The 14,729-nt window shown below is 37.9% G+C and overlaps 1 protein-coding gene across 3 annotated transcripts in view; it reads left to right on the top strand.

Moving 5' to 3' along the window:
• Nucleotides 1–486: 486 nt before the first annotated feature.
• The window catches only part of LOC131070859 (cold-regulated 413 plasma membrane protein 2), a 32,701-nt gene continuing 18,458 nt past the window's right edge, over nt 487–14,729 (top strand). Inside the window, exon 1 of one of the 3 annotated variants that reach the window (XM_058006534.2) lies at nt 487–841. In XM_058006534.2, coding sequence (XP_057862517.2) covers nt 729–841 — 113 coding nt within the window. In that variant the 5' untranslated portion in view covers nt 487–728. The remainder of the gene's footprint in view (nt 842–14,729) is intronic. The other 2 variants (XM_058006527.2, XM_058006530.2) reach the window with 2 other exon arrangements.

Below are 14,729 nucleotides of genomic sequence, written 5' to 3'. Positions count from 1 at the left end.
ATACATGTGAAATTATTAGTGAACTTCTTAATTATCGTTTCATTAAAATTCACAATTGTAACCCTATCCATTTCACCAAAATTATTGAGAATTCAATTGAGATCCAAGTCCTTATTTGTTGCACCTCTAAAACATTTAAACATCAATAAAATGACATATAAAAAAAAGGTAGCATTGTCATGACCAATTACCTCATGTTACCTCATGTTCCCATGCTGCTACAGTTGGAGTGTTAAAAATGTCACGTAGCTTCATAAATTTGTTTCCCTCTTTTTTTCTAACATTTTATTTCTATTTTTTATTGTGTACAAATTATTACTAATATTATTAATACCAATTTTAAGATTCTATTAAAAATTAGCAAAAAAATAAATAATCATGGACCACCAGCTCCAAAAATATTTCCTAAAAAAATTGAACATCAGATAAGAGCAAAAATAAGCTAAACAGCCTTAAGCCCATATATTGTTTAAACAGCCACATAGAAACATGCCATACTTTAAGCCCATATATTGTTTTATCTTTAAACATTATTCAAATCTTTCGTTCGTTCCTTCATACCCTGGACAGAGGCTCGATTGGATCGACACATCTCTAGAGCTCCAATACCATATATCTAAACAGTTAAGCATTGAGACGAGTATTTTCTGAGAGCTGAAATTAATCCTAGAAAGCCCTTAAATTTAAGAGCACCGCCATTCACACTTGCCAGGAGGGACAGAGGCAATATGACGTTAGCCAATGGAAATGATTCATCTTCGGCTGTGCAGGCGGCTGCATTGTTTGACGCCTCTGATCATGACGCAACATTTCCTAGATACCTCGCTATTGCAGCTGCCCTGTAAGTTTTCACCCTATTACACAATTAGCGGTCCAAGAAATACCTTTTTATGTTATCATAGTGCTCATTAAGTAGTAAAAATGTGCTTAAGAATTGCTTACTGCAGTCGCTTACAAGACTGATACTTCCATTACCCTATGTATCAGTTGAACTAAGTGCAGATCGATTTTAGTAACTCGTGAGACTTATCTGTCAGCAATCAATAGTTCCTACTACTGCACATTCACTGCCACTATGAAAAATGGAAGATGTGACACGCCCTTCAGAAGGGGCAAAGACACAATTGAACAAATAGTCTTTTATTCTTTTGAAATTATTTTAACATTTTTATTTAATACTCTGTAATTATAGACATGCAGCCTGCAACCACTTTTTTTTTTTTAAATCTTTAAATTTAGATCTAAAGGCTCATAGTATTTATTTGGAAATATTGTACAGATGTATATTACGTTTTTTTTTTCCTGTTCTCAATTTTCTCTATGTAATTTTCTAAGACGTAATGCAAAGCTGAACATCCATTTCCAAGTGCATTTGGAATTTCATACAAAGACTTTCGATTTTTGTTTCAAATTTGCATATATTATATAGGAATTCTTAAAAAATTCTGTCGAACTGCCATGAATGAGGAGAGATTTCTCTCCACTAAACCATATGGCATCATAAAGATTAACTCCAACTAACCCCCAAGCCTAAGGGGGTCCATAAAACCACAATTCGCTACAAAATATCCTTGTACTTTCTTAAGAATATTCAAAGGGTTTGAAGAAAGCACAAGTGGAATAACACTTAAGGCACCTCCTGAAAGCTCCCTCAAAATAAGCGGGTTTTCCCTCTTTTTCAGCACTAAAACTTATAACAGTACATAAAATAAGGCCTGAAGAAGATTGTAGCATAATTTTCGTTCATATATATAGAAGAGACTAACAGCATATAATTTATCCCAAAACAATATATGATAGGTGAGGATATCCCAAGTCGCATAGATTGTATTTTTCTCTAAAATCATCACAATATTATCCAAGACTTCAGGTCCTTTCCCTCCAAGAGCTTCCTATGGACCAACAAGAAGCTCTCTCAAGAGCCCCAGCTTGCTCAGCAGAAAAGAATTTCGCAAGCAGCCTCGCTGGCCCAAATCCCTCCCATTCTTCCTTACGCATCTATGATTCAAAACAACAACCCATGAAACTTAAAGAGGCTTAAAAGAATGGTAGAGTGATTTGTAATACGAAGGGCAACCTGATATCTTTCATTCAAGGATTAGCCAATTAAAAAAGAATGTAACAATATAAAAACCATCCTCGAAAAGAAGAGAAATAAATTAAGAGAAAACAAGGGGAAAGCAAGAAAACCAACCCATAATTACAGAAGCATTCAACTAAATAATTGCAATATATATCGCTTAAAGGGAATTTAATTAAAGGCTCAGCCAACTCAAAAAAGTAATATGAAAACCATCCTCAACAAGAAAGAACTCAAAAGAAACCAGTTTTAAGGGCCTATCTCGATCTGCTACACCTGGAAATTCTCCTCCTGCTTCGCCAGCTTTCTTTCTTAACAACAACAAAAACGTACACAAAAGAGAGCTTTCAAGCATGTATAGGAGGGACCTCCTCCTCGGCAAGTGGAAAAGAGACAAGTTTCCTTTTCTTGCACTCCATTCTAAGGCCCTATATGGTGGTTAATAGGCTCTTAACAGTTAAATAGCAATTAAAACATGTGCCCTAATTATTGCCTCCATAAAATCCCTCTTTCCCTTCCTAGGAACCACTTTTCTAACACTATACATATACCAAAAAGTAGCATTTGAAAAATTTAAATTCTTTAAAACGCCCTGGATCTAAGTGAACTTTTAAGATTCCTAACAACTAAGCTTCTAGTTGTCTAGCTAGGGTTCCCAGAAAAGAATAGCTTCACTTTGGGGTTAGAAGAGGTGGTGTGGAAATGCATGGTTTAGAGGATCCTCTCATTCCGTGATTCTTTTACTATATCTGCAATCTTCACACTAATTGCATTCATTGATACATTTAAGCATGATAGTATACATGTAAATTACTTAAACATCAAAATAACTTGTGTAGCATGATATCACAAAATAAGTAGAGCGCATTATAATAAAAAACTCAAGTACTCTCATCACATAATGCAGAAACAACTCACACAGATGAAGTATTATTCAACATTAATATCCATCAAAAATACAAATATTACTAAATCATCCACAACTAGTCTACTGATATCAGTAGAGATACAAGTACATCAAAATCATACGGCCGGAATGATACTGCTATATCTATACAATTCAAAATCCATGTGAAGAAACAAGAGATATCTAAAATATACATCATGATCGTAAAGCATTCAAATCTGCTAGTCCACGTGTGACAAAGTTAGAATAAATAATGAATATGGTGAACCAGGGCATCACATCTCCCTCCCTTAAACTAGACTTCCTCTTGGAAGTCATTAAAAAAAAGTGTGGATAAGCTGCTAGAAGGTGTGTTACCTCCTCCCAAGTGTTCGTTGTCCCATTGTACCTACCTGTTGTGACGTTTTCACACATCGCCCCATTGCAAATGGGGACCCATGTTTTTTGCTTGTTTTGCTCGTTTTCGCTTTGCTTTTTTTTTTTAGGGTTTTGTTAGTTTGTTAATTGTCTGGATTTAGGGTCAAGCCTTAGGGTTTTAATTACCGTCTTTTCGGACCAAAATCCAGTCAGGTTTTGGGAGCTTTTTGAATTTCCTTTTCTAGAATGCAAATTTTGAATGCAATGAATTTGCCAGAATGGTCTAATTTTCAATTGGAATGTTGATGCAGAGCTTAAATTTGTCTAAGTGTTGAAGATGAAATGTGAATTTTTGTCCAATTGAATATTTTTGACCAAATTTTGACTTTTTTGAATTTTGATCCTAGGCATTTCAAATGATTTGTTTTCGCCTTGTGAAGTGTTAAAATGTGAAAAATCTTGTTATTTTGGCCTGTAGGAGCAAAATCGCTCCTGTCCCTCAGTGAAGGACGGGAGCTCAATTTCAAATATCTCATCGTCCCTGCAGAGTCCAGACAAATTTTACGTTTGAAATAATGGAGAACGACGAGATCTTTCCATTGAATATAAATTGAAGATTTTCATGAGCACAGAAATGCCTCCAGAGGAAAGATCGCTCCTATCCCTCAGTGAAGGACCGGAGCTACAAATTCAATTTCGCCTCGTCCTTGCAAGATTTTGATGACTTAATGATTTGAGGACGTCCAAAGGAAGATGCTTTGCCAAATGAATATAATTTGAGGTGCAAAAACGAAGGAGAATGACCTATATTGACCAAATCGCTCCTGTCCCTCTCCAAGGGACCAGGGCGAGGTACCTTGTAGCTCTCGTCCCCCTCCCAGGGACCAGAGCGATTTCCTTCATTATGCAAAATCCAGACAAAGGTCAAGGCAAGTTTACGTTCAAAAACAAGGAAAAACATGAGATAAATGCGTTGAATATAAATTGAAGATTTTTGGGACGTCCATAACAGTGCTAATTGCCTAAATCGCTCCTGTCCCTCAGTGAAGGACCGGAGCTACAAATCCAATTTTGCTTTGTCCTTGCAAGATTTTAACGTCTTGACGATGTGAGAAGGTCCAAAGAGGTACATTTTATCAAATGAATATAACTTGAAGTGTTGTCGGGGAGATCAACAGGGTAGCAAGTCCGGCTTGAGTGAGGTCCTGCTCCTGAAATTTGGCTAAGTCTGGAATGTCCTGATCCTGAAATTTGACTAAGTCTGGAAACTGAAAAACCTCCAAAAACTAGATTTTGCAATATAACTCCTGGAGGTCTGAAACCACTCTCAAACATCCTGAAAGTATATATGGAATATAACTTAAAGTATAAGAAAGAAGAAACATAGAAGGAAATGTCACTTATACTTAAATGTTATATTCCATTAAAATTGTCCTGATTGAGAGTGCGAAAAGTCAAATTTCGCTCGTGTCCTTCTCCAACGGTCCAGAGCGAAATGCGCTCCCGTCCCTCTCCAAGGGACCAAAGCGAATCGCTCGTGTCCCTCACCAAGGGACCAGAGCGAAAATGCTTAGTTAGGCCATTCCTGACCTTCTTTGGACGAATCGAGACATCAAAGGCATGGTGAAGGACGAAATGAGCATGATAGAGCATCCAGACTTGATCAAAAACAATGAGATGATGAAGTTTTGCCTAGAGGGTCAAATTCGCTCCTGTCCCTCACTGAAGGACCAGAGCGAAGTTCTTCATAAGGTACGATCTGGGCAAAGATCAAGCAAACTTTTATGTTCGAAGGCAAGAAAGGAGGTCAATCGAACCCGTTGAAGACAAATTGAAGATTATCAAACGTCAACAAAGGACCAAAATGCTTAAGTTCGCTCCTGTCCCTCAGGAAGGGACCAGAGCGATTTTTGTTGTAGATGATTTTCTCGCCAAATTTCAACCGATCTCAAGGCATGAATGAATGAAAGGAGGCATTGCGAATCCGTTGAATATAATTTTCGAAGGTGATGAAGTGAAATGAGGCCCACAAGAGCAAAATCGCTCCTGTCCCTCAGTCAGGGACCAGGGCGATGAGGTACGTATCTTCCCACTTTTTCATTTTGGCGCTTAAAACACATTTTTTAAATTTATTTAAATGCTAGAAAAAATCGATATTTAATTAAAAGCATTTAAATAGCGCATGGTATGTATTTATTAATTATTTTTTGCCTTTGTAAAAAAATCGAAATTTATTAATTAAAAATAAAGGCATTTAATAATTAATTATTAATTTAATAAAAATCAAAAGGGAGCGCTTGGGTTTATTTTGTCAAGGTCGGCCTTTATTATTTATTAAAAAATCGTTTAATTTGCCTTATTAATTATCAAGTCGGCCTAAGGTCAATATGAAGGTGAGCGCCTATAAAGGAAGGTGTTTATTTCATTTTCACATCATCATTTATCATCTCTCATATGCAACTTGGAGAAGGCAAAAGAGGAGCGAATTTCATACAAAGGAAGGGCGAAATTATCATTCAAAAAGAGGAGCGAATTTCATACAAAGGAAGGGCGAAATTATCATTCAAGAAGAGGAGCGAATTCAATCAAAGGTGGTGCGAAACTACTATCCAAAGGAGAGGCGAACTTGAAGTTTCTATTTGAGCGAAGTTGCCTAGGACGTCAAAGACATATCAAAGATGGCGAAATTGCTAACTTGAAGAGGAAATCACGTCCAAGACTTGAAGGGTGGCGAAGTTGATAAGAGGAACGTTCTTTTGAAGATCACATCAAGACTATCGAATTTTGATTTTTGCCTAGGCAAATTCCTCATTTTGCATTCTAGAGTTAGCTCTCTAGTGAGGTATGGCGATATGGATTTATTGTTTTGATTTTGATTGTTAATCGTCATAGCTTAGATTTTGAAATTTTGAAATTTTGAATTCCTAGCTCAAGAGTCATTTTTAGAAAATGATTAATAAAGGACTTATCATTAAGTTTCCTAAAATTTGCTCTCTAATTTATGTTATGTATTGCAAGATCATGGTACTAATTTTGAAATGTTGTGTAGGCATCAAATGAAGGTCTCATCAAGGAAAATCAAGCCGGATCCAGGACGGTCTTCGCCAGGACGATCAAGCCAAGACAAGGGCGACCTCTTCCAATCCAGCGTTCCAAGGCGAGGTACATCATCCTGCACATCAAGGACAAAAGGAGTTAGGACAAGAGTTAATTAAAGATAGCCTCTCAACGACATCAAATTGAATATCTAGCAAGCTACAAGTGTCAGATGAGGTGGCGTCCTAGTCATCACTCCTCCAGTCAATGAAGTCCATCTCAGCATGTCCAGATTCAATGTACTTAACTCATGGAAGGTGGCACAAACTCCGATGTACCTACCCCGGCTATCCATTGGTCGATTTTTCTAAAAGGGACATGTGTCCAAGCAATACAATTTTATCATTGGTCAAGCATTAAATGTTATGTAATGGTTGTAACAAACCCTAATTAGGGTTTTCATTGTAAAATCTTGGCCATTGATCTTGAATTGATCTAAGCCATCAAATTGTATTGTGGGCACTATATAAGCCCAGGCATTTCATTTTGTAAAAAAGAATTTTAAATGATTAGAGAGAGTTGTAAATAGTTGGAAGAGTTAGAATATAGTTGATAGAATAGCAATTAGAGTAGAATAGGAGGACAAGGCAAGAAATTGTTGCCATTGATTGTAAACAAACTCCATTTTCATTGAAGTAATGGTGAAATATGTCGTTTTCTTGCAATTTGCATGGTTTCTTGTTGAAGTCTTCAATCTTAGATGGTAGATAATTAGATGAATGGAGGAAATGTGATTGATTGATGGTGGAATTCGTACATCCATACTACTAGCAGTTTGTTGATTGCAGACTTGCCTTGCGTAGTCAACTGGAATCATTCAGCCTAAGCTCAATTTCAATTTGTTGCCTCTTCATTGATATGCATCAACTTGGATGGTATCTATGCCTGCGGTGATGATTTGAACATCATAAAGCTTCCCCTTAGAAGATTGCACTAGTCTTGTGTAGATGTTCCATTGATGTCAAAACAAGACCTAGTTAGAATTTCATCAAAAATCAAGTCATTGCTCCTACATTCTTAGTATTAGGATTAGATCCTCTCTTCGCCCTTATCCTTTTTCCATTTTTTTAATCTAAGTTAGTAAGAGCCTGTGTCCAGCAAAGCAGATCGGAAGTTCAATGTAAGTCCCCTTGTGATTCCAGCAAATCACATCATACCACTGGAGCTTGTCCACATGTGGAGACCCCACTAAAAGAACCTTGGAGTCTACCTAACTGATCCTTTACGCGAATCTTCAGCAGTTAGAGACTATTTTCTCAAGAGAGGATAAGATACCCTTAGGTATTTTATTCTGTGTATGATTGTGTACAAAATACACGTCAACAGAATTGGCGCTAGAAGGAGGGCGAGCATTTGAACGTCAGATCCTGAGGAGCGCCTGACAGTGAACACGAACTCTTGAATCCAAGGAAGATCAGTGGAAAGTTTTTTCTCAAACAAAGAAGGAAGGTGATCGCTGGATCGTCAGTTGGACTTACGCAAGAAGGAACCAAGCTGGAACCAGTTGAACGTTCAAGTTGAATCTGAGATATTCAAGATCTCTCTTATTCCAGAAAATCCAAAAAAAGTGAAAAATAGAAAATCAAAAAAAAAAGTGAAAAATAGAAAATAAAAAAAAAAGTGAAAAATTGAAAATCCAAAAAAATCAAAAAATCAAAAAATCAAAAAAGAAAGATTTCTCAATGGAGCAACAACAGTTTCACGAGGAGCAACAAGTTGATTTTCCTGAACTTTGGTGGAGGTTAGATACACAACTTTATCCACGCAGATTGTCCGAGTTTGCAAGACAAGGGCAGTGTCGAGTTCATGAGACAGAGGAACATGATGAGATGCATTGCTTGAAGTACTTATCAAGGATGGAATCGGCAGCGCAAGGAAAAATCTTCTTTTGGGATGTCCCAAGGCCAGAAACGGAAGAAGGCAACTTCAGTGTCCCAGAGACTAAGGATCCTCTTCTAAGCTTCATGTGGATGATTGAGAGTCAACTCATTTTGAATGGTGAAATGCGTTTGGAAAACATATTGCTACCATTGTGGTGTAGAATTCACAACTCACCTCACTCGGAATTTACTTGCTCAGTATGTGAAATGGCTATCAATCAAGTCAGAAACCAGTTTGGAATGCCAACTTTGTCCGAGGAAGAATGTATCATGAATGGATCTTGGGGTGCACATCTCGCAGCCGAATTTAGGAGAACCTATGAACAAGACATTGCTTCAGCATCTGAATGTGAGAAGGATCAAGTGTACGTTGACGATACCAATGCACCTGATGATCAATGTATTACAATGGATAGCTCGCCATGCCTTGCACCTGAAAAAGAATACCATGAAACAAAAGTTGAAGAATCAGTTGAAGATACCCCAGCAGTAATAAAGGAAGATCCAGGAGTTGAACAAACAATCAAAGAAGAGGACGACTCATTCCTTGAAGAATTCTCACTTATGCTACAAAAGGAAATCCTTGAGATTGAATTGGAGGAGGTTTCAAATGGCCTCATTGAAGAAGACAATCAAGTTGAGATATTGAGTGAAGAGCTACAAATTATCATAAGTGAGCCCAGGTATGAAGAACAATTCAAAGGGGCGCTTGAAGATTTTATCACCATTATGCTATTTGAGGAAGCATTGAAAGATTTTGCAGAGGAAACACAAATGGAATCACTGCCAAAATTTTTTCTAGATAAGCAAGTTACTGGGAGTGATATGATCCATCATCAACTTCGACCTCCCGAGACTATACTTGAAGAAGAAAGGTCACCTGAGATTATCTTTGATCCACTAGAGGAGATGTTTGAAGCTCAATCCATCAAGGAGACTCTCATTTTTGAAGATATGCTGACAAAGTTTCATGAAGATGCTTGGTTTATGCAAGATATCTCAGTAAAAACAAAGAATCTTGAGCTATTCGAGGGGGCGCTGAGCTTGTTTCAAGAGGAACTTCCTAATCAAGATCAACATGTTGTGGACGCCCGTGGAATGATTCATCACCAATGGCGACCCCCTGAAGCAGCTGGTGACCTCGCTTGCAACAATGCAGTGCCGCTTGAGCCTGAAATGGGTCAGGTCGTCTCTTTCCTTAATCCTAGCTTTGAAAGTTATTATGATTTTGATTATGGGGATTTTGGGAAAACAACTTGCATCTGGATTGATCATGGTCCTAACGAATTACCTCAGTTGATCATTTTGAGTGAAAACTTGCTTGAGTATGAGAAATGCATGGTGAGAGTTTGCTTTTCTGTATTTAAGGATGAATTTGCCCGGTTGAGAACCGTCACGTTTGCCATGCTCCTGTTGCACAACCTGAGAAATCATGTAAAGTTATGTGTATATTTTGCTTCCTTGAGTCGTGTCGAGTCTAGGACTCTTGTATATAGGTTTAGAGTAGGTTTTCTTTTCGTGTTTTAGATTAGAGGTCTTTTGAGCCTTGTTCTTGATTTGCCTTGAGTCATTTGACTCATGATCTAGTGTGGCTCAGGTAGTTTAGTTGTTTGCTTTCTTTAGTTTTCTTTTGGTGTGCGTTTTAGTTTAGTTTGCTTTGGGTCGGTCTGTCGGTCGGTTTGCTTTAGTTTAGGTGTCTTGAGTGGGAGTCTCCGTCTTGTGAGAAAGGCGTTTGTGTTGTTGCCCGCACGCTGGCAATATCCTGGATCTTATGTTAGACTCATTTCTTAGATATCTATTCATGAAGTGCTTGGAATCCGAGGTTGTTCCTCTTTAGCTTTATCATCTGATCAGGACCTGTATTTGACTTGGAAGGGAATCATTTTCTGTGTCTTGATGCCGACATCTGTTGATTACTATATTTTCACACATTAATAGACTCCGAGTCATTATGGTTTTCGGGCAAAGCTGTGATTGGTGAAAAATCTAAAATCTAGCTTCAGCGCCACCGCAATCCTCAAACCCTAGTAAGCTTCACTGCTTATGAGCCAAAGGAATTGACGAAGAGAAAAAGCAATATCAAAAGGAAAAAATGAGAAAAAAAGAGAAAACGAAAAAGAAAAATGAGGAGAAAAGTGAAATGAAACGAAATATCAAAATTGGCTAAAGGGAATATGCGAGTAACTCCATCGGGGCTATAGACGCCTGGCTGGCAATGGAGCAATGTTCGTGAGCTTGCGGCGATAACCTCGTCGGGACTATGGACGTCTGACTGGCAGCGAGGCTCTATCCAGGATGCTTTTGAAGTTTAGATAAACTACGTAGCTAATCACAGGGGAACCTGAAAGTTATAGTTGTCTTGTCGAGAGGAATGAATACACTTGCACACACTTGGGTAATCAAAGACTAAGTGTCTAGATTTGGTTAAAGATTCTCCTTCTACTTTGAGTGCATTTTCTAATCTCTTGATGAGCTCGGTTGAATTTTCCAGAGGTTCTAGGTGTCGATTGAGTCTTTATCTCTGAAATGTTTTTCAACATTTATTCAAGGTGGCGCTAGATGTTGTGACGTTTTCACACATCGCCCCATTGCAAATGGGGACCCATGTTTTTTGCTTGTTTTGCTCGTTTTCGCTTTGCTTTTTTTTTTTAGGGTTTTGTTAGTTTGTTAATTGTCTGGATTTAGGGTCAAGCCTTAGGGTTTTAATTACCGTCTTTTCGGACCAAAATCCAGTCAGGTTTTGGGAGCTTTTTGAATTTCCTTTTCTAGAATGCAAATTTTGAATGCAATGAATTTGCCAGAATGGTCTAATTTTCAATTGGAATGTTGATGCAGAGCTTAAATTTGTCTAAGTGTTGAAGATGAAATGTGAATTTTTGTCCAATTGAATATTTTTGACCAAATTTTGACTTTTTTGAATTTTGATCCTAGGCATTTCAAATGATTTGTTTTCGCCTTGTGAAGTGTTAAAATGTGAAAAATCTTGTTATTTTGGCCTGTAGGAGCAAAATCGCTCCTGTCCCTCAGTGAAGGACGGGAGCTCAATTTCAAATATCTCATCGTCCCTGCAGAGTCCAGACAAATTTTACGTTTGAAATAATGGAGAACGACGAGATCTTTCCATTGAATATAAATTGAAGATTTTCATGAGCACAGAAATGCCTCCAGAGGAAAGATCGCTCCTATCCCTCAATGAAGGACCGGAGCTACAAATTCAATTTCGCCTCGTCCTTGCAAGATTTTGATGACTTAATGATTTGAGGACGTCCAAAGGAAGATGCTTTGCCAAATGAATATAATTTGAGGTGCAAAAACGAAGGAGAATGACCTATATTGACCAAATCGCTCCTGTCCCTCTCCAAGGGACCAGGGCGAGGTACCTTGTAGCTCTCGTCCCCCTCCCAGGGACCAGAGCGATTTCCTTCATTATGCAAAATCCAGACAAAGGTCAAGGCAAGTTTACGTTCAAAAACAAGGAAAAACATGAGATAAATGCGTTGAATATAAATTGAAGATTTTTGGGACGTCCATAACAGTGCTAATTGCCTAAATCGCTCCTGTCCCTCAGTGAAGGACCGGAGCTACAAATCCAATTTTGCTTTGTCCTTGCAAGATTTTAACGTCTTGACGATGTGAGAAGGTCCAAAGAGGTACATTTTATCAAATGAATATAACTTGAAGTGTTGTCGGGGAGATCAACAGGGTAGCAAGTCCGGCTTGAGTGAGGTCCTGCTCCTGAAATTTGGCTAAGTCTGGAATGTCCTGATCCTGAAATTTGACTAAGTCTGGAAACTGAAAAACCTCCAAAAACTAGATTTTGCAATATAACTCCTGGAGGTCTGAAACCACTCTCAAACATCCTGAAAGTATATATGGAATATAACTTAAAGTATAAGAAAGAAGAAACATAGAAGGAAATGTCACTTATACTTAAATGTTATATTCCATTAAAATTGTCCTGATTGAGAGTGCGAAAAGTCAAATTTCGCTCGTGTCCTTCTCCAACGGTCCAGAGCGAAATGCGCTCCCGTCCCTCTCCAAGGGACCAAAGCGAATCGCTCGTGTCCCTCACCAAGGGACCAGAGCGAAAATGCTTAGTTAGGCCATTCCTGACCTTCTTTGGACGAATCGAGACATCAAAGGCATGGTGAAGGACGAAATGAGCATGATAGAGCATCCAGACTTGATCAAAAACAATGAGATGATGAAGTTTTGCCTAGAGGGTCAAATTCGCTCCTGTCCCTCACTGAAGGACCAGAGCGAAGTTCTTCATAAGGTACGATCTGGGCAAAGATCAAGCAAACTTTTATGTTCGAAGGCAAGAAAGGAGGTCAATCGAACCCGTTGAAGACAAATTGAAGATTATCAAACGTCAACAAAGGACCAAAATGCTTAAGTTCGCTCCTGTCCCTCAGGAAGGGACCAGAGCGATTTTTGTTGTAGATGATTTTCTCGCCAAATTTCAACCGATCTCAAGGCATGAATGAATGAAAGGAGGCATTGCGAATCCGTTGAATATAATTTTCGAAGGTGATGAAGTGAAATGAGGCCCACAAGAGCAAAATCGCTCCTGTCCCTCAGTCAGGGACCAGGGCGATGAGGTACGTATCTTCCCACTTTTTCATTTTGGCGCTTAAAACACATTTTTTAAATTTATTTAAATGCTAGAAAAAATCGATATTTAATTAAAAGCATTTAAATAGCGCATGGTATGTATTTATTAATTATTTTTTGCCTTTGTAAAAAAATCGAAATTTATTAATTAAAAATAAAGGCATTTAATAATTAATTATTAATTTAATAAAAATCAAAAGGGAGCGCTTGGGTTTATTTTGTCAAGGTCGGCCTTTATTATTTATTAAAAAATCGTTTAATTTGCCTTATTAATTATCAAGTCGGCCTAAGGTCAATATGAAGGTGAGCGCCTATAAAGGAAGGTGTTTATTTCATTTTCACATCATCATTTATCATCTCTCATATGCAACTTGGAGAAGGCAAAAGAGGAGCGAATTTCATACAAAGGAAGGGCGAAATTATCATTCAAAAAGAGGAGCGAATTTCATACAAAGGAAGGGCGAAATTATCATTCAAGAAGAGGAGCGAATTCAATCAAAGGTGGTGCGAAACTACTATCCAAAGGAGAGGCGAACTTGAAGTTTCTATTTGAGCGAAGTTGCCTAGGACGTCAAAGACATATCAAAGATGGCGAAATTGCTAACTTGAAGAGGAAATCACGTCCAAGACTTGAAGGGTGGCGAAGTTGATAAGAGGAACGTTCTTTTGAAGATCACATCAAGACTATCGAATTTTGATTTTTGCCTAGGCAAATTCCTCATTTTGCATTCTAGAGTTAGCTCTCTAGTGAGGTATGGCGATATGGATTTATTGTTTTGATTTTGATTGTTAATCGTCATAGCTTAGATTTTGAAATTTTGAAATTTTGAATTCCTAGCTCAAGAGTCATTTTTAGAAAATGATTAATAAAGGACTTATCATTAAGTTTCCTAAAATTTGCTCTCTAATTTATGTTATGTATTGCAAGATCATGGTACTAATTTTGAAATGTTGTGTAGGCATCAAATGAAGGTCTCATCAAGGAAAATCAAGCCGGATCCAGGACGGTCTTCGCCAGGACGATCAAGCCAAGACAAGGGCGACCTCTTCCAATCCAGCGTTCCAAGGCGAGGTACATCATCCTGCACATCAAGGACAAAAGGAGTTAGGACAAGAGTTAATTAAAGATAGCCTCTCAACGACATCAAATTGAATATCTAGCAAGCTACAAGTGTCAGATGAGGTGGCGTCCTAGTCATCACTCCTCCAGTCAATGAAGTCCATCTCAGCATGTCCAGATTCAATGTACTTAACTCATGGAAGGTGGCACAAACTCCGATGTACCTACCCCGGCTATCCATTGGTCGATTTTTCTAAAAGGGACATGTGTCCAAGCAATACAATTTTATCATTGGTCAAGCATTAAATGTTATGTAATGGTTGTAACAAACCCTAATTAGGGTTTTCATTGTAAAATCTTGGCCATTGATCTTGAATTGATCTAAGCCATCAAATTGTATTGTGGGCACTATATAAGCCCAGGCATTTCATTTTGTAAAAAAGAATTTTAAATGATTAGAGAGAGTTGTAAATAGTTGGAAGAGTTAGAATATAGTTGATAGAATAGCAATTAGAGTAGAATAGGAGGACAAGGCAAGAAATTGTTGCCATTGATTGTAAACAAACTCCATTTTCATTGAAGTAATGGTGAAATATGTCGTTTTCTTGCAATTTGCATGGTTTCTTGTTGAAGTCTTCAATCTTAGATGGTAGATAATTAGATGAATGGAGGAAATGTGATTGATTGATGGTGGAATTCGTACATCCATACTACTAGCAGTTTGTTGATTGCAGA

This window comes from Cryptomeria japonica, chromosome 9 (genome assembly GCF_030272615.1).
Source record: "Cryptomeria japonica chromosome 9, Sugi_1.0, whole genome shotgun sequence".
Classification (NCBI taxonomy): Eukaryota; Viridiplantae; Streptophyta; class Pinopsida; order Cupressales; family Cupressaceae; genus Cryptomeria; species Cryptomeria japonica.
Note: the sequence above shows the minus strand (reverse complement) of the source record. Positions and strands in the feature narration are given on the sequence as shown.